This window comes from Dermacentor silvarum, chromosome 2 (genome assembly GCF_013339745.2).
Source record: "Dermacentor silvarum isolate Dsil-2018 chromosome 2, BIME_Dsil_1.4, whole genome shotgun sequence".
Classification (NCBI taxonomy): Eukaryota; Metazoa; Arthropoda; class Arachnida; order Ixodida; family Ixodidae; genus Dermacentor; species Dermacentor silvarum.
The window spans coordinates 154,567,450-154,587,949 of record NC_051155.1 but is presented as its reverse complement, the minus strand read 5'-3'; the positions used below and the strand labels follow the sequence as shown (position 1 = coordinate 154,587,949).

At 44.3% G+C, this 20,500-nt stretch overlaps 1 protein-coding gene across 2 annotated transcripts in view; it reads left to right on the top strand.

Annotated features, from left to right (window-relative positions):
- LOC119441936 (general transcription and DNA repair factor IIH helicase subunit XPB) overlaps nucleotides 1–20,500 on the top strand; it is a 32,674-nt gene that overhangs the window by 6,561 nt on the left and 5,613 nt on the right. For both annotated transcript variants that reach the window (XM_037706607.2, XM_049661746.1), the window contains exons 11-17: nucleotides 442–545; nucleotides 683–755; nucleotides 5,246–5,365; nucleotides 6,571–6,773; nucleotides 8,614–8,679; nucleotides 10,005–10,141; nucleotides 14,881–15,095. In XM_037706607.2, the coding sequence (XP_037562535.1) occupies nucleotides 442–545; nucleotides 683–755; nucleotides 5,246–5,365; nucleotides 6,571–6,773; nucleotides 8,614–8,679; nucleotides 10,005–10,141; nucleotides 14,881–15,095 (918 nt within the window). The remainder of the gene's footprint in view (nucleotides 1–441; nucleotides 546–682; nucleotides 756–5,245; nucleotides 5,366–6,570; nucleotides 6,774–8,613; nucleotides 8,680–10,004; nucleotides 10,142–14,880; nucleotides 15,096–20,500) is intronic.

The following is a 20,500-nucleotide window of genomic DNA, read 5'->3' as shown; positions in this document are numbered from 1 at the left end:
CCCCTTTAATGCTGACAGTTATAAGCGAGAGTTCAAGCCTCTGTCTGCCTGTCTCACACGGACGCAGCTTAACGAAAACACTTTGCCGTCGGGGCCTCTGTGATTTCCTTTCCTCACAGCACCAGGAATGATGGTTTGCATGGAGGACAACAAAAGCACACTTGACTTCAGTTCTGGAAAATGACAAGCCTCGTATAGATTTTTTCTCTGTCCATTTCTATCTACAACTCAAAAACGTGAAAACTGGTATATTAACAGACAACTGAAAATAACAATTGAACTGCTGATATTGTAATAATTAAAACTATTCGCAATGAATCAGTCATAAAATTGGGAAATTACGGCGGTTTTCTGAAGGAAAAAGAAAAGCGGCATGGAAAAGGTTGATGAAAGTTCTCTTTGGGGTTGGAAACACCCTTGTAATGCCAGTCTTGTGTGCAGGTGCTGGAAAATCGCTGGTGGGTGTCACAGCCTGCTGTACCGTACGCAAGCGATGCCTTGTCTTGTGTAACTCGGGCGTGTCCGTCGAACAGTGGAAAGCACAGGTAAACATTTCATTTTACTGGTTGTTCAGTGGTTACTGGCAGTTACTTGTTACTTTTTCATTGTTGTTGGCTGGCTTAGCGTTCAAGCACTACAAGTGCTTGGAACCTTTTGGTAATTCTAGTTTTGATTGTTGCAGTTCAAAATGTGGTCAACAGCAGACGACAGCGTCATTTGCAGGTTTACATCAGAGGCCAAGGACAAGCCTATGGGTGAGTAAAACACAATGCACTTACACTGGTTGGATGGGCAGCAATTGTTTTCTGAAAAGGCATTCCGTTATTGTGCTCAGATGAATTTCAAGACAGTGGTACTGACCAACATGAAGATTGTGCCTTCATAAAGATATTGTGCTGTGCAGTGTAATGGTGACTTAGTCAGGAATGTTTTAAGATAGCTTTTTTTTTTTTTTTTTTCGTTTCACATGCATGTGTTTGTTACAGGTTGCACAGACAGCACATAGAGCTCTAACTGCATGTTGTCTGCCACAGATCGCATGTATTGAGCACACTAGAAGACCTGGTGCATTGTCCTGAAAAAGTTGAATAGTTTTCTTTTTTTTTTTTTGTAACGAAATCACAAGGTCGAGGCAACCTTTCACCAAGTAGATAATTGCACACATCAGTTCGAACAAGCATGTACAGTATAAAGGTATCTTTAAACTGAAGTGACATATTTAAAAATGGTACTATTGTACTTGTTCAGGAACTCTCCCACATAATAATCATTTTAAAGAAGCGAGTACTGACACGAAATTTCGAAGTCAAGATAACTTGTGAGATTGATTTCTGTGGACACACGCACATCTTCAAAATATTAACGGCAAATGTAGCTTAAAACATATTTAAAATCAGTTTTATGAGGTATGTGCACGCAGAAAACTGCAAAGCAAAGCACCTCGCGACATTGACATCAACAATGTGGCTTTGTAAACATCCCAGAGCTAACAGCAACAGCGCTACGTCACAAGTTTGTGTTGGCAACCAGCTCCTTTTATGTGTTTTTGCTCGTCCCATGACCTAGCCCTTCATTGCCGCACTCCCAGTCTGCCTCTGTTGTTAGTCGTAGTGGGATGCTCTCAGTGTCGCAGTAACAGTTTTTGCCGTGCCCGTTGAGATTTCCCACTCTGTCTTTGTTGACTGAGCTGCACTGACCCTGCACAAAACGCGAGTACAGCACAACGTTGGGGATATAGTGCATCGTTAACTACTGCCCAACACATTCAGGGCTGGTTATAGTCATGCATAGGTTTTCCCGCAATGGCCCTCAGCGGCAGAAGTGGGTCGAGTTGGTGCGCGCCACTGGATGCAAGGAGTGGACCCCGCTGAAGAGCAGCTGCATTTGCTCACCTCAGTTCAAGCGTGCAAAAAAAATTGATTTTACTTTTACCTCTGCTTTACCTTACTGAAAGTTTGCAGAAAGATCACAATTTATTGCCGTGGCACTCTTGCTTGCCTTTATTTCCAGTTTGTCATCAGGTTCATTCCAGCAGATGCTGGAAAGCATGCTTTCTTTGCTTTTTTTTTCTTTTTTAAGCATTTGCAGTAACTCATTTTCATTTTGTGACAAAGGGCTGCTGCACAGACCAATACAGTATTAAGTGCGCCCCACATTCAGCGTTTTTACCGGTGTCTCCTGCCGTTGTGTTTTTCGGTGTCGTTGCATCAACGGCGCCAGAGAGGTCACCCAGCCACATGAGAAGCACGCAAACCGCGCCACCTCAGTGTTGCACAATGTGACCAGACAGGTTTAACCAGAAGCAGTGTGTAATGTCATTCAAGTGTACTATTAGAAATATTCCTGATAAAGGTTTTTATGCCTTAGTTATAGTTCTACGGCAGCGCGCACGAAGATCTGAGCAGCTGCTTTCTCAGATGGCACCGCCTTGCCAACGAGACACTGGCGCCCCTGGTGGCATGCACTGCAAACTGGTTGCTGCGGAAGTCGCTTGCAAAAGTTCCCAGCAGCGCGGCCGCAGCCATGTGCTGATTGGTCAGCGCTCTCTGGTGTGTCTTGAGCACGATGTTTCGGCTTGGCACCTCCATCAGCGTCGACGCGAAGTGACATCGGGTGACGAAACGCCAGAAAACACCGGGAAAACGCTGAATGTGGAGGCGGCTTTTATCGTGCACAAATTTCATATTTACTATTCAACAAAGTTGAAGAAACTAGCCAGTAAAAGAGCACCAGTAAAAACAGTGATAACGAAGCAATATAGTAAAGACTATTTTTGTTTCATTAACTGCTTGCTTTTCTTGTGCAATAAAAGCAGCACTTTATTTTTGTTGCAACAAGGGGTTAAATAACCTCAACAAACTCTATTTGCCCATCATTATCACGCTTTAAAAATTAAATTAAATTATGGGGTTTTACGTGCCAAAACCACAATCTGATTATGAGGCACGCCGTAGTGGGGGACTCCGGAAATTTTGACCACCTGGGGTTCTTTAACGTGCACCTAAATCTTTGCCTTGTCAGCTATATTGCTCATATGGTTTTGGATTTGTACTTGACCCGAGTCTCGGTCTTATTATGGGTAACTGTTTCTTGAGTATTGCTGTAGAGCTGATGTAGAGATCTATGAATTACTGTAAAAATGTTCTGAAAGGTATTGTGAAGAGAAGATAAGCGCCATTTCGTACATTTTATGTATGCATTTATAGGCTTTGTTATTTTTGTTTCCTTGGTGTAGTCATAACCACTTAGGTTATTTGCTTAATTCTTTAACTGCATATGTTAATTTTATTTACTTTGGGGGATTTTCACACCGTACAGAACCATAGCATTTGTTTTGCCAAATGTAATTTGCTACAAATGGCATGAAAGTTTCTCTTTGTGGCCATGGTGTTAGTACTAGTTGCATATGCAAGAGACATGTTCGCTACAGTTGTATGGCACTGCCTGTATCCGTACCCACAACATCTTCGATGCCTTCATTCTCACAGTAACTGCAAATGTTCACTATGCAAGGGGAGGCCCAAAAGCTTCTTAATTTTTTTTCTTCTCATTGCAGATATGCATTTATGGTTTTGGTGCAGCTGTAACTAAGAACTGGTCAAAATCGCATGCTCCGACTTAAGATCATGGAGACGAGAGAAAATTCTGGTAAAAGAACAAGTCGTATTCGAATAACTTTCTCACGGTTGTGAAAAAAGGGGGGGGGGGGGGGGGGGAGGATCGCTTATTCCTTTTTACCATTGCTTTTTTTGGTAAAACAGCAGCACATTTAAAAATTACAAGAGCATCTGGGGTAGCCAACTGCTTCTCTCCAGGACATCCACAGATGACCTTTACATTTTGAGCTGGATGTTTTGGTATTGATGATGCACAAAGGAAGTGGTGCCCTAGTTCGATGCCTGCTGTTGCACTTGCAGCCCAAATAATAGGAAATCGCCGTCAAGTGCTTTAGCATGTGCCTATCAAGGAGATGAATTCCGCAGACGAGCACATTACATAACGAAAACTGAGCTGCACTAGTAGATTTTTCCTATCCCCCCTCTGTGTCTTGTGGCCGGATGCTTAGGAACCCAATGCCTTCATGTCCACGGTATTCCTTGCCACGGGTCACTTAACATTGCCAGATCTTAAGAAACTAATTATATTTTCTTTTAGTGAAGAAGGTGAGGACAGGCTTTCAGGTTTAGCTGTTATGGAGTGTATTGGCAAAGGAACACATTTCACACTCTCAAAGGTTTGTTTGTTGAAACTTGTCTAGAGTGTCTTGAGAACATCATTGCAGGGGTCTTTTACTGTTATGTTTGAACATAGGCAGTCCTTAAAAGACCCTTGTCGACTTCAGTTTTGTAAAAGCTTTGAGGAAACAGAGAACTTGCTTTTCCATATATCAAGGGATGATTAGTAGTATTCAAGTGAAGAATATCAATATTTGTGGGGACTATATGTCAAAATTAATATATATATACTTAGAAAAGCACATAAAAATGCCTCAATTACAATCAAAACTCTAACATCCAAGTTTTGAAGTACTAAAAGGAACCTAAGTAGACTGAATGGTCATGTAAAATTAGGCTTTTAGGCCTCCCCTTGTGTGTTGGGCAATTAGAAGTCCATTTGACCTGTTGAATATTATCAGCTACTAGCATAACTATGTTATGCCTACCCTACAATTTGATTCTTCTTGTTCAGATCTACTTTTGTAATTATACTTTATGCGAAGCACATTTTCAGTGCAGTTAGGTACACTCAAACAGGGAGAAAATTTAGTCAACTCGGAATGCTACAGCGCAATAGCCTTCTTGATACTGTTTAGTCTTCTGTAATAGCTGCACTTTTCTTCTTATGATAGTGTGGAAGAAAATTGGCATGCAGTCATTATGCAGATAAGAACAAACATTTTTTATATGAATCAAGGACAGGGCAAAAAACACAGGGTGAACAAGGAAAATGAACTATGCAGTGCTGACCTGCAGGTGGTGTTTATTTTGGCTAAAGCCCAAGTTCAGATGAAAACAGCACTACCCCACAGGGCGAGACGAAAAGAAGCACACAGACGTGTGTGAACCACGCCAGTGGCTAATGTTAAACATTTGATTGCATCAAGGTGGTGTGAGAAATGGTGTATATTAGTGTTCTAAGGCTCCTGTTAAAAGTCCAACGGTGGTTCCATATTACTGCTTACCTTAGGCCCATTTTTTGCTTTCTGCTGTAGAAATCTGCTGAATTGTATGGTCTTGGTTTACAGGCTGTGGGATCTGCATCACTACATATTCCATGATCACGCACACTCAGAGACGTTCCTGGGAGGCCGAGCAGGTCATGGCTTGGCTGAAAGAGCAGGAGTGGGGGCTCATGCTGCTTGATGGCAAGTGCAAAATTCGTCTGTTATGTCTTGGCTGGTCTGTAGCCATTTTACAAGTCAAGAATGCAGGAGTGGCTCCTTCCAAAAAAAAAAGTGTGAACCGCGTTCCAATTATTCCTCTGCGCTTCAAGAAATTGTTCCCTTACAAATGCCACCGGCACAAGGAGGAGGAGCTTAGCTGTTCAGCAACAATGTGCGTACTGTGGCCTCGCATACAAACAGCCAAAATCTCTTAATTGTGCACAAACAGGCTGTTTGAAAAATTGGTTAGTGGTGGGATTTCACTGACCTTGTACTATACTCACGGAATGAAAGACATCAGTTTACGACTAATTAATGCACACAATTTCCCTTTCCATAATCTCCAGTTTGTGTGATACACGCATGATTTCGGCTCATACACTCAGTTGGAGTCAGCATCACCATTAGTACTGGATCGGTTGTAACATGACATAGCACTATCGAATAATTGGGGTGTTCTACTGTTGCATTAATTTCTGTTGCATTTCATGTAACGAGTACATAATGTATCACCTCACCCCCTTGTTATCATGACAGTTGGATTCCTTGTGCACCAGTGAAAGCGACATTAATGTATTTCATGAAGCAGCACTTCGTGAGGCACCACTTCTCCTCTGTAAAATTCAAGGTACAGGCCTGAAGAGATGGAGGGTATGAGTCATTGCAGAAAGTTTGTAAGTTTGTATGTCATGCAACTGATTGAAAGTGCAAAACAGGTGTGTCTTCGTTAATGTGTTCGAAACTCTGAACGGAAGTGAGATCGCTTCATCTTATAGACATGCTGTTTTATCTCGTTAACTTAACATCTCTTGTGCCAAGATGAAAAACGAAATCGCAACGAGCAACATATTTTTCACAATTCTAGTGTGTGCGTGTGTATGTGTCATAAATAATATTTTATATTTCTGAATTCAATTCATGAGTCATTGCAATGGAATACCCTCAGCCATTTACGTTAGCCTGTGCGTAGCACAGTTGCGAATAAATCACACTTTTTCTCTGAACCTAAAATATTTGGTACAGCCTAAATTGCAGTGCGGTTTGTTATGCATGCCTAGTCCTTGCTCAAATAACTTCATCTTCTCGTAGCACTTGTGTTCCACAAACTTTCTTTTGTGCACTGCAACAAACAACTGCTTTGCTTGTGGCTCTGTTGTATACTAACAAAGGCCTGTCTTGTCCTGCAGAGGTGCACACCATTCCAGCCAAGATGTTCAGGCGAGTGTTGACAATAGTACAAGCACACTGCAAGCTGGGTCTAACAGCCACACTGGTCCGAGAAGATGACAAGATCCAGGATCTCAACTTTCTCATTGGCCCGAAACTGTACGAAGCTAATTGGCTGGAGCTCCAGAACAACGGTTACATTGCCAAGGTGCAGTGTGCCGAGGTTAGTGATTGGTGCCTGCTGAATTGCCATAGAATGCGACAAAAAGGTCCAGCTGATTCGTTCTTATTAGTAAGATGTCATGCAAGGTTCCTAGAGGTCCTTGCTTACACTGAATGTCATTGAATACCAAAGCACTTGTGATTCCTTGAAAACTTTTAAGAAGCCATGATACCAAATTTTCAGACTTCAATTATGCATTGCATGCTTAACCGTACGGGTCCCACAGTGAGCTTGCAAAATTTGAGCTCATTCGGTGAGGTAGAAAATGTGTATTTGAATTTTTTAAATCGCAATTGAACTGTACGCAGTCTGCCAACACTTGCAGATGATGCAAGGAAGTGTCTTGTGCGTAGTCAGTGCGCACAGTATACACATGGTTTCGTTTTCGTATCTGCATCTTGACGGTCAGCCCAGCATACTTTCTGCAAGCATTCTCTGGTTCATGTGGGTACAGTGCAGCAGCAACATTCTTGTTGTGCTGTTAACCATGGCGGGGGAAGCAAGGAGTCCGGCAAGGCACGCATGCGCTTCGGAATGTTTTAGAGTAGACAACATAGTAGTTGCCCCATGGTTTTTGATTTCGCAAAAGCCATGCTAAAATTGCAGTTGCTGTCTGTTTGAGGGGCTTAAAGGCAGCAATTTCAAATTGAAATTTTGGCTTAGAATGTGAGCGAGGAACCCAGTCTCTTTTTTTTTTCTTTTTATATAATAATATTGGTTTCCCTACTGTAATGGTTATGGTATATTCAGCTGGTCGCTTTTGAGCGTGTCATGGGGCCGTTTAAATTTAGCCGGTTGAAGTCAAGCACTCTCGACACATTCACCTGGTTTATTCAGAACACCTAGCTCCAGCCCAGAGTGCTAGGAGGCGCTCCCGCTTTCAACTTGGGAGCGCAACCGAAATATGACAGAATCCTGATCATTTCGCTTCATTTATTGCTCTGGGAACAGCTGAACATTTGGCTGAGGTTGGCTTTTTCATTCTCCAATCTCGAGAGGGCTCCACATCGCTGCAAACAGAGTTGAAGCACGGTGGGAACTGGCCAAACAGTCGAATGTACCATCAGTTACAGTGATAAACTGAGACTAGCTGGATGAACATGTCGTGCTTAACGACTGCTGAAATTGAGCCACACTGTGTAGATTTTGTTTGGGCATTTGTCTGCAAAGTTGGTGCAATGTAAAGTTCTAAACTAGGCTGGTTGGTTTGCGTTCAACGCAATGAACAGCACAGGCAATAGCACAAGTGGTACAAACAGGACATCCTGATTGCACCACTTGTCCCTTCGTCTGCGTTGTTTGCTGTGCTAACTGAGTGCCAAGCCACTACAGTCCACTCAGCAGCGTTGTGGTGGTTGGTGTTGGTTCACTTGCTAAACGTTTTTCAAAAACCTTCCTTGTGCGTGTGCAGTGGAAAAAAGAAAAAAAAAAGGTTATCTTATTGTTGTGAAATGTTTTTTTTTTTTTTTAAAGCCGTGAAACATAGTGTCGTTATAAGCATTCAAAGTACTTTGTTATTGCCTTGGAAGTGTTTAAAAACCTTTCAATTTTTTCCAAGAAACTGATACGAACTCTGTTACGCAGAGTCATTGAGGAGTCTTAGTGACTGTGGCATCAGAATAAGAGAGGCACAGATGTGGTTTGGCCTTCAGTTTATGGCCTCAATTATGCTCTTGTATCTAAGAAACTTATTCCCTGGTTATGTGAATCTTGGGGAAATTAATTTTATTCAATAGAAACTTTATTTGTCTTTTTGCATAGTCCTTTAGCAACTTACAGTAACACAAAAGTCTGCCTTAAAATACCCGGTACATTGCGTAACAGCTTTGCTTTGTTCTAGGTGTGGTGCCCAATGACACCAGAGTTCTACAGGGAGTATCTGCAAGCAAGAGCGTGCAAGAAGATGGTGAGCATCTTATCGCTGAATGTTTTGAAAAATGTGTACGTGTAGTAGGTATGCAATTTGTATTGGTTAAGTCTTCCAATCCGACTTTTTAAATCCTTGGTTTTTATTTTTTATTCGTAATTTCTTTTTTGCTTTGCCACACTTGCCTGTATCTGCGCTTTTGATTTCTTGATGCACTACAAACTTGTTCCTGTTCCGTGTTGTTGACAAACATAGCCTTCCCACCCCATTTTTCTTGATTGGGGTGTAAAATGAGGAAGAATTGTGTGGACGTTGCAGCTACAGTTTTCACAGTGACCAAGTCATCTCTGGATGTAAAACAAGCATTGGGACGTTTCCATAAGGGTAATCTAACAGTCTAGATTGACCAAAAGTTAAAAATAATACGGAGTTACCGTAAATACCCGCATATTATACGGACCCGAATATAATATGAGGCGAAAAACTTAAAAAGAAAGCTAACTACATTGCGAACGAAAGACGTCGGACAAGAGAGGTGATGACATCAGCACTGAAAGTACTCGACAAAAGATTTTATTTGATGATGATGCGGCAATTTAGTCGCCGCACCAAATCAGGGCAGCACCACCTCAACTTCAGGGAACTCGCCGTTCTTGGGCCCTCGGAAATTTCTCATGCCACTGTGCGGAAAAAGGGCATCTTTTTGTTTTCTCCGACCACGAAGGCTGCCCTTGTTAATACGAAACTGTCACCCTGCGATTCGGTGGCTGATACTTCCGGAAACTAGGATACAAATTTGACATGCTAAAATATGGAAAGAAAACTCGCATTATACACTGGTCCTTACAGTGTTTGGGCTATTAGTGGTCTGTGTGGATCTGTTTCTAGAGGTTTATCTTGTCCGTAAATGTATTACTTTTTACAAAATGCCGAGTTACCAGAACCATAGACTGCAGTAGCAATGCTGATAGCGACATCTTGTGGTGCTTTGTCCAACAACAATGTGTTCAAAGTGTTTTTGTGTTGCATGAGTGTTCTCATCAAAGAAAATCGTAAAAAGACTGCATGTCAACGATTACGTCTCCACCGATGCTTTACAGCAGCAGTTTTAAGTAGAATATGGTAGGTCACTGCTATAGTATGTCTGTGTCCTCTCTGGTTAAACTGTGCCACCTTTCTGCTGACCCAGTATTCTGCAGTGTTATACATTCTCAAACAAGCTAGAGCACTCTACTGTTGTCACCGACTATTGCTTTGAGCAGTACAACTAGGTATTGTGGGGGTGATTTCTGTCATTTCCATGCGTACTAACACTGAATGAGAGATTTCTTTTACATTACCTTTCATCTGTGCATCTTTTTCAGTTATTGTTCGTCATGAACCCAAACAAGTTCAGGGCCTGCCAGTTCCTCATTAAATATCACGAAAGGCGAAACGACAAGATCATAGTATTCTCTGACAATGTCTTTTCCCTCAAGCATTATGCCATCAAGATGAACAGGTGAGTCTTCGCTAATAGGACGATTACATAAAATCACAATGTGTCGTGTAAACTTGGAAGGCAACCTGTCGCGCAGATCTGGTAAAGTATGGTGAGGTCAGTGCTGACAACTCTAGGGATATTTTCCTAGATACAGTAGAACCCCGCTGTTACGTTTTTCACGGGACCGTAAAAAAAAAACGTAAGAGCCGGGAAACGCAAGAGCCAGGAAACAGGAAAAATTGAGAAATGGGAGTAGTGTTGAACTGAACACAATATTATTTTAATGCTTACGTGCGACAAAAAGTAGTTTCGCCCGACAGCCGAAGTATCGATTGCGGTGAGCTATACAAAGTAAGAATAGTAGTTTTAATCCTCTGTATAAACTTGTAAACATTCGGTTATTAACTAATTAACAAACATAGTGTCAGCGCCCACAGGCAAACATGAACACATCACACTCGATGAGCGCGGACACGCGCAGTTAGGCGCCGCTGCAGAAGCGAGCGAAGTGACCGTGCTGTTGTCTATCGCTTCAACCTTAACTGAGCGCCGAGAACAAGCACGCACAAAGCCACGAGCCGCCGACGCACCTACATTGCGTAGAATCTACCCCCACGCAGATCGCTTTCAAGATAGGGCCCGCGGGACCGCGCGCGCGCCGCCGCGCAGTATGATGCCAGAGCACAACGCTGCCCGCTGCCCCCCCCCCCCCCCCCTCGCTCCCTCGCTGGTGCCTTGAGCGCAATGGAAGGAGGCGCGCTTCCTCTCTGCTTTTCTTTCGCGCGCGAGACGCGGTCGTCGGCTCCCCTCGCACGCTTTCTCCGCACATACAGAATGCGGCGCGCGGCGACGTATGCTGTATGTACGAGTGAAAGCGTGCGAGGGGAGCCGACGACTGCGTCTCGCGCGCGAGAGAAAGCATACGGCGCGCGGCGACGGCGTTATCGCCCTTGGACTTTATATGGAAGATCTATGAGCCAAAACCAATTTTAGGGCCGCAACGCGTCATAGACATCATCTTTAGATAGCAAAAGCGGATATCAAAGGCCATACTTTTGCTGGCGGAAACCGAAAATACGTAATAAATGTCGCCCCCAGCACTTTGGGCGGCCAATGCCATCGTCAAGCAACCAAGCCAAGCGACATGAAAAGTCAAAATGGCCGCTCGGGCCGGCGCGGTGTGGCAGTTCGCAACGTATGATGCGGGAACGGTCCCACAGTTGCGACGTAACAGCGGGGTTACCAATGCATTGGGTTCTATGGGAGCTGTGCCGGGACCGGCCGAAAACGACGTAACAGCCGGGAAAACGCAGCACCCGGGAACGTAACAGCGGGGTTCTACTGTATAAAGATCTTTAAGTCTTGATTAGGTAAAGAAGGGAAATTTGTCCAAACCTAGAGAAATTTTGTGCTGAGGCATTGAAACAGTAGAATGGCTGACGTCACAGCATGTTTTGATTTTAGTCGCCACAAGTTCACATTAACACACAAAGTATGACTTTTGCTCATACTGCAATGCAGTGAACGCATCTCGCCAAGTAAACGACAGGGTGCCGATGTTCTGGGCTCTTTGTGGAAATACTGCTACTCTGATTGTGCCACTCATACATACAGCTGTGCTGTAGATGTCTGTGCACTCTGAATGAAATATTTTCCCATAACCGGCTAAACAAACGTATGCTGCAAAGCCAAACAAAGCAGCATGAGCAAATCTGGGTGTAAACAGACACGTATGCCAGTGCCAAGCACGACAACGTGGTCGTATTGCTAAACAGATGACTATGCACATGTATACTAAAATTTACCGGGAATTGTCCATAGGCATAGCAACCTTGGACTGAGTCCCAGTGGTTATGTGTTCGGGCGAGTTTTGCTGTAGAAGAAAGATAAAATTGGTCGCGTGTCTGTGTGCTTTGATGTAGAGATGTGTAAGTGCGTAAGTGTGGTGGTGCTACGTTAGTACACGCATGAAACAAAATTATTCTCATCTGTTGCATTGGTGTCATGAAGTGTGGCACCCAACTTCCTTACAATATGGATAAAGTTCCAAGTAATCTTGGCACTGTGCTGCACGTGCAAAAGTTTGCACAACAACGAGGTATAAGCATGCTGACGTCTTCTTCTGTGAATGTGGCTTAAGCAGGAGACGTTCTTGTTAGCATAACAACTTCCACTCCACCATTATATCAGCTTGAGTGCAGTGGCTTCATTTTCTATATCTGTTAAAACCGCCTTACAAATAAACTATAGACTTTGTAGTCTATTTTCATACTACAAACAAAAATTTATTTTTGCATAAATCATATTCTCAAACTCATTAACAACCACATTTTGCACGTATCCAGAGAAATCTGGTGACATTTTTTTTATCCAAGTCGGAGGATAACTGGCTTCGGAGGTTGGCAGCACTGGGTGACGTTCCCATACCCCTGATGTGGATGCTCTTATCTCTAAAAATGCAACAGTATTTCAGAATGCGATCTTTAATACATTTTCACTGCGTATAAGTTGTTGGTTCATACTTGTCATAATTTCGCATACAGTCAAACGCCTTTATAACGGGAGTGCTTCAGACCTCCGAAATTGTTCACCATACAGGGCACTTCATTGTAAAGGTCACGCACCGCTCACAATAGAAACGGGACACAATATTCCCCTTGTTATCGTACATATAATTTTGGTTGAAAAGGTGCCCGACTGTGTTCTTTTTTTATACTGTTATGTTTTACGTTATGCTTTACATGTGTGGTTTGCTGATCAAGTACTGCGTTTACCCGATTCTGATGTGCCCTTGAATGTAACGTGCATAACACTGTGGCTGAATGTAACATCCCGCCGATTCATAAAAGAAAAATATAGCATGCCCCCCACGTTTGTGATAAAAAAACACACACACATATACAGAATTTACTTTCACAGACGAGAATTTACGTGTATTTATTGATTTTTCATAATGAAAGTGGCGCATCATCGTTGCCACTTGCACTTCATTGGCCACAGATACCATGCACACAGGAGAGGTATTCTTGAGCGATAACATTTAGAGATACCATAAAACCTCGTTCATTCGGCCCCCGTTAATTTGGATAATTCGACGTCCTCGCTCCCTCCCTTAAAAAACGTACATAGCCCTATGGCAGCAAACCTTCATTAATTCGGCGCAAAATTGCATGCACAGTGGTTAATTCGAACTGGAGGCAAGCGAAGGACGGCGCTGGTCCATAATCATGTCGATAGCCACTGCGGTTTCGTCTACAGCGGTTGCGGCAAACGGTAGTTTCATTTCGACTCAGTATACGCGTCAGTCGCGTGCCTTCACAACTACGGAATCGCCATCCATGATCGCGTCGATAGCGACCGTGGTTGCGGCAAACAGTTTGACTAAGCACGCACGTCAGTTGCGTGCCTACATAACTGTGTTGTCGCCATTCATGATCGCGTTGATACCAGCCACGGTTTCGTCTGCAGTGGTTGCGGCAAACAGTTGTTTCATTTTGACTCTGTGTAAAGCTGTCAAGGATGAAGAGCACCGGTTACATCGTGATGGATGAACAATCTGTTGGCGACCAGCTCGCTGGTGAAAAACTAATTGGGATGTCTGCTCAATACTGAAAAGCGTGTCTCAGATAAAGGCACGCGCCACAGCCGCGCTGCGAGAATCGGTCACGAGATGACGGAAATTGCAGCTTCCGCACTGCTTTTGTGCAACATAGAAACAAGATTTGCTCATTTATTCAGCAAATAAAAGCTTGTTGACGTAGTATGCATTTGTTTATTGTTTTTCTGATACCCTCAGTAACTCAACATTCGGACTTTTTTTTTTTTTTTTTATACTCCCTGAGGTACGAATTAACGAGGTTTTACTGTACTATATTATCATTTTCGTGCAACTCTGCAGTGGGCTTGTTGCAGTATCCGTCTGAGAGCGTTCTGCTAGATAGCGAGCTTAGCATTACGCGAAAAACGTTGGGACCAATTATACTGACGCATCCGGTGCAGAGTCGTGTGAAATCTCCGGAAAGTGAAAGTATCTCCGCAAGTTGTTGGCCTAAAATACCGTCAAGATCGTAGTCGAGCATAAAATGGCCCGGTAGCAATTCACGAAAACGTTCTCTGTTGCCATTTTGTGATGGCAATGACGCGGCATCTGACAGTTCTGACGGTAGCCGGTTGCCAACGCCGCCAATGCAGTTTTGTTTTCGTATCCGATTGTAGCTTGCAGGCAATTTTCAGACCACTTTTCTAGGAAAAATGGAACAGTATGAATGTTAATGTATATTTATGAGGTTATTGGCATGTGGAACATTCGCATGTCTGCTCCTCTAGCCCACTTGTAATGTGCATGGCTGTCTGTGCGGCTAAGCACATGCGTGGCTCGCACACGCGCCTCTTGAAGAAGGTCTGCAGCAGGTGCAAATTAAGGTTAACAGCGAGCCAAGATGGCAAGTGGCTTTGTGCACGCTGTGTGCATCTGTGGCATCATGCTTGTTCATTTAATTAGTAAGCGAATGTTTACTGTAATTTATACTGCTGATAACACTACAAATTTTATTTTGTGTAGTTGTCTAATACTTTGCTATCATAATATCAATGCCTCACCTTTTTGGTGAAACTGCGACTTTTTCTTTTCCAGTAACCGCATGGCATGTACAAGTTTCATTACAGTCCTTCATCATGCGTTAGGTCTGCTTTCTTTCTCTGGCTGGTTAAATATTTTTTTAAAAAGACTTCTCACGATTTCTGTCCTCTTCCGACAGGCCATACATCTATGGTCCTACATCCCAGCAAGAGCGAATGCAAATCCTCCAAAACTTCAAGTACAATCCCAAAGTGAACACCATCTTTGTGTCCAAGGTGGCCGACACCTCTTTTGATTTGCCAGAGGCCAATGTCCTCATCCAGGTGTCCGCTCACGGAGGCTCCAGGAGGCAGGAGGCTCAGCGATTGGGTCGTATCCTCAGGGCCAAGAAAGGTAGGTCTCATCCTTGGGACTTGCTATTCTCGTGATCTGCAGATGGTCAGAGCCTTCCTGTACTGTGGTACAGGAAGGCTCTAACCGTAGTTTCTAAAATGGCCACTAGAAAATCTGGTGTTGCAGTCTAATCTTCATGGGAATTGTGGGTACTATATAGACAGATTATTCTACGATTTGGCATGGCTTCATTGAAGAAGTACTGCAGCTTCTTTTATTGTTCTTTATGGTTTAAGAATGTTGTGTGCTAGTCGTGCAATGTGTCTTCAAAGGAGTGGAGCATATTATGGTCTCGTTGTGGTACATAATTTTGAATGAATAAATACCGTATTTTCGCGCGTATAACCCGCAACTCTAACTTTGAACTCCACAAAAAATAAAAAAATAACCTCGCGTATAACCCGCACGTGTATCTGAAAGAAATGAGGACTAGGAAGTTACAACTACGCGCAGTCATCATTTCGTTTTCAAAACAACTGCTGCAACGTTGTCAGTGCTGTCGTCCGTTTCACTGCTACGATCCGAGGCTTCATCGCCGCTCTCAAAGACGTAATCGCCTTCGGAACCATCTCGCAGCAGCTCTGTTGCCGATTTCTTCAGCAGCGGCTACGATCTTCAGTTTCTGCTTCACTGTAAAAGACTGCCGCCGAGACACACTCGTGATGCCTAAACAAGGCTAGCCAACTATGCAAACTGGGTTTACAAGAAACAGCACCTGACTTATGCGAAAAGCGTGCGAAAAGCATCTAACCAGACTATGGATGTGGATCTGGCTATAACCTGTGTAGGCCTCTTATTGGCTTAACACACGTCGATGTCGATAGGCATGCGGACTCTGCACGGTAGGCCGCGCATTGCCGTGAAGCCGACCCCCACCCCCTCCCTTCGCGAATCTTCGCAGATAACCCGCACCCCCACTTTTTAAGCAATTTTTCCAATTTTTGGTGCGGGTTATATGCGAGAAAATACGGTATGTCTCAGCACTTCTGATTATGTGTCCCACTAGATCTGGATGGCTTTCGGGCTGTGGCAACAAGAAAAGGAAAGGTTTTGTGAAGCGAGAAGGATGAAGTTCAGACAAATTCGTATAGTGCCAAACTTTGCTCTAGTAATTTTACAAGTGAACTGTGTGCCTTTACCAACCTACTGTAGTTACTCACTCGCTGTGGTGTTCCATTGATGAGCACACGGTGCGAGTTTTGATTGCCAATTGTGGCAGCCATATTCTGATGGGTATGCAGTGTAGAAATTCTTTTATATTGGGTAATATTAAGAGAAAGAAATGGAGCTGGACAGGCCATGTAATGCGAAGGATAGATGGATACCAAGAGAAGGGAAGTGCCGTCGAGGACGGCAGAAAGCTAGGTGGGATGATGAAGTTAGGAAATTTGTAGGCGCATGTTGGGATCAGCTAGCACAAGATGGCTAATTGGAGATTGCAGGGAGAGGCCTTCGTCCTGCAGTGGACATAAATATAAGCCGATGATGATGATGATCTGGAGACACCTACAACAGTGCATACCTGCCAGCTTCCGAGTATTTTTCGTAATGTTTGAGAATTTGCGCTCATTCTACGAGTTTACGAATGTTTCGTCAAGTTATGAAAAATAAATTGTTTGTGAAAAATTATCACTCGTCAGTCTCCTCACACTCTTGGAAGACTTCTGATTGTAAAAGGACACCGGTACCCTGCTTGGAGTAAGTTTATTCACATACAGTAAAACCTCGATAATTCGAACTCGGTTAATTCGAAATTTCGGTTAATTCGAAGAATTTGAGCGGTCCTGTCATTCTCAATGCAAAATCTACCGGATAATTTGAATGGCCCGCGCGGCTCTATTCGGATAATTCGAAGTTTCCGGCTAGTAGCAACGTGCGGCGGTTAGGTTAGGGCGCTCCGTACAGCCGCCAACCGATTTCCCGAGCTCGTGGGGACTGAAATATAGTCCGGAAAACTCGTTCGGTCGGAAAAAAAAGTCATTAGTGCGGCTTAAAAAAAAAAACTTTAATAATGCCCTGCCTCATACTACGCTTGGAGAGGATCGACTTGCTTGGATTTGCGCAGCAATGACGTCGTCTCCGTGTACAGTCGACACGAACGCCACCGCATTGGCGATCTCCGCCAACGGAGTTCGCCATAGAGATCCAAGAAACGAGCTTCGCACCGCTTAGCTCTCACGAAGGTACAGGAGGTAGCGCCGATCACTGAGACATGGGTCTCCGAGACACCTGCTCGGTGTACACGCCACGTTCAAAATAGCAACCGAAACTTGAGGAAAAAAAACAAACAAAAAAACTCGCTGAATTAACACGCGTGGTGTCAGCGCGCACGAGCGAGCGCGGCCACCGCAGCCCGCAGCGAGCGAAGGTTCGTGCGGTCTATCGCTGCAACGGAAACTGAGCGGCGAGAGCGAAAGGTCAGAGCCGTCTGGAGATCGCTTTCAAGATACGCTGCGCGCGAGAAACCGCTCCGGCGCTAAGTACGCAGTTGTTAGAAGAGTAGAAGTCGCCTCCCCCCACCCCCCCCCCCCCCCCCTTCCTCCCATACCCCCACGGCCTTTCGCACGAGGGAGGAAGTCGCGTTTACGCTCCGCCGTGCGTTCGCTCTCCATGAAAGCGCGCGTCCCCCGCGCGCTGTCACTCGCACATACGGCGGGCGCGCGGCGATGATTTTATCGCCCTTGGACTTTGTATGGATCCTCAGGGCGGCGACGCCGACGGCGAAAATCCGCTTGAAGTGTCCATATAATTGCTGTCGCAATAAAAAAAAAAACCCACAATAAATGGTTATAACGATGGCATGGCCTCCGAGACTGGAGGATTGCGATAGCGCGCATTCTAATCTTGGAGGCTATACAGCGAGCCACTGGAATTTAAGCCAGTGCAAAATCCAACATGGCGGCCTCCAAGATTGGGTAGCGCGGCTAGGAAAGAGCGATTTAGTCCGCAAAATCGAACTTTGGGTTCTCAATTCGTCCAAAAAATTGGGTGCGAAAATGCATGAACTCAATGGGAACCCTGATGGTGCATTTTTGAAGTCCGGAATATCCAGCAAGTCCAAATTTTTGGAGTCAAGCACCACCACGCCCGCTTTCGCGGCAGTTATCGATTCCGTGAACATCGTCTGCAACTTTGTTGAGTGCAGTGCGGGTGATATTTGTATGCTACGTTTTTTGAGCCAGCTGGAGAGCATGGCACTAGGGGCGGCGAACCAGAGCGCCAAGTAATCCCGCATCGGTGATTACTTTTAGTAATTTTTCTCGGACATGGAAAATAAAGGTGATTTTTTTGCGGCAAGTTCTTGCTTCTTTTCTTTGTTTTATTATTCATTTCGGTTAATTCGAAGATCCGCTTAATTCGGAGAATTTTCGCGGTCCGGCGACCTTCGAATTATCGAGGTTTTACTGTATGTGCCTGAAGCATGTGAAATTGGTAACAGAAATGTTGCTGAAGGATCACTGACTGACTGACTGAAAAACTTTATTGGTCAAAGTATTGACAGGGAGGGTGTGGACCGATCCTTAAGGGACGTTCCTTATAAGTACTAGGTGGGCTCCTCATTACAGAAGCCCATTGGCTATAGCCGCGGCTTGGGCACGCACGACCAGGGCCTTCTGGCTCGCCAGGTCGGAGCAGCCGAGCAGGGCCGCCTCCCAGTCCTCCCGGATAGGGTTGGGTATAGGGGGAAGGTGCGGGGTGGATTGGCATGCCCACACCATGTGGAAAATGTCCGAAGACTTTTCCCCACAGTGTGGACACTCCCCTGTGCAAGCAGGGTCGAAATGTTTTAGGACTGCCGGGCACAGCAGTGTTTTAGTATAGAGGCGAAGGAGAAAACGCTCCTCCACCTTCGTGAGGCCCTTACAGGGCTTAGGAAAGATTGCGTGGCCGAATTGGTAATGTTGGGTGATTTCCTTAAAGGTAAAAGCCGGATTGGGTTCGGAGTCCGCATCGAGGGGAGGCGAGGGCGATGCCCGGAGAGTAAGCGCGCGGGCAGCGGCGTCAGCTGCTTCGTTGCCCTCGAGACCCGTGTGCGCGGGAGTCCATATTATCGTGCGGGACGCGGGGGCCCCGAGATAATCCTGAAGGATCACTGTGATCTGAAAACTGTGTTGCTTGTCATTAGAAAAATACAGAAACAGCGCGACACAGGGCAAGTGAAGAGCACAGGTCAGCGCTCTGTCCTGTGCTCTTCACTCGTCCTGTTTCATGCTGTTCTAACATGTATTTTTAACCATGTATTTTTCTAATGATGATCCCACCAGCCCCTTTGAACACGCTGTTAATATGTTGCTTGTCAGTTTGTGCAGTTCCAAGTTTGTTTAACCCCATAAAGCCCAAACACCATTCCACATCAGACAATTAAAACAGCGTGTTCACATTTATTTCTGGCCATGAAGATATGCTTATTGGTACAAGGGAAAAGAATGAAATGTTATTGAGTAAATATTAATTAGTACGGTAATTACATAATTTGTAATTTATTTGCTGTACTATCACGGCTGTAAACTTCCTCCAGCACATCAAAAACCCTAGTATGGGCTCTAGTTTAGGTCATTAGTACATAAATTTGAATTTTTAGGCATCAAATCCAGCGTATCAAAAATTATAAGTTGGGCGTTGTGGGGTTAATAAAGTGCACATGTATCATGCGGAAAGTGCGTGCCCAGGGAAAACTTTAGGAAATACTGTGGGAGTTATGTTGGTGGGATTTTTACGAATTCTAGAGTTGGCAGGTGTGACAGCGTCTCTCATAGGTTGTGTATTTATTTGGGGTGCTAAATCCTGTGGGTCGATCAGTTGACAATTTCTCTACCATTTTAGTGATGGAGTGGGCCACTCCCCATTCTTAAAGTAAAGGGATCCCACACTGTTTCGAAATGCACACGATGCGAGTGTTTTCTGTAGTCCCACAGACTGTATACAATTAAAGAGGGGGTCAGTTTATGCTAACCTAGTGACTTCCCACAAACTTGGTTGCTAGCAATTTTTGGAAACTAAGCCAATAATTCAGAAAGTTTTCGAAAGTAAGGTTCATTATATAGAAATCTACAATGCCCAAGTCTGCTGCGGTGCATCAGCAAAGTCGTTACGTCCGTTTGAGTATGTCTGCGTAGCCACCCCTAATATAAAATGCAGAAGTTAATGCGCAGAAACATCACATCACGCCCACTGTAGTAAAAACACAGCATCAAATACTCTCTTATGATTCTGAGATGCAAGAATGGCGTCTTCATAATACAGTGGAATCTCGATACAGTAGAACCCCGCTGTTACGTTTTTCACGGGACCGTAAAAAAATAACGTAAGAGCCGGGAAACGCAAGAGCCAGGAAACAGGAAAAATTGAGAAATGGGAGTAGTGTGAACTGCACACAATAATATTTTAATTCTTACATGCGACAA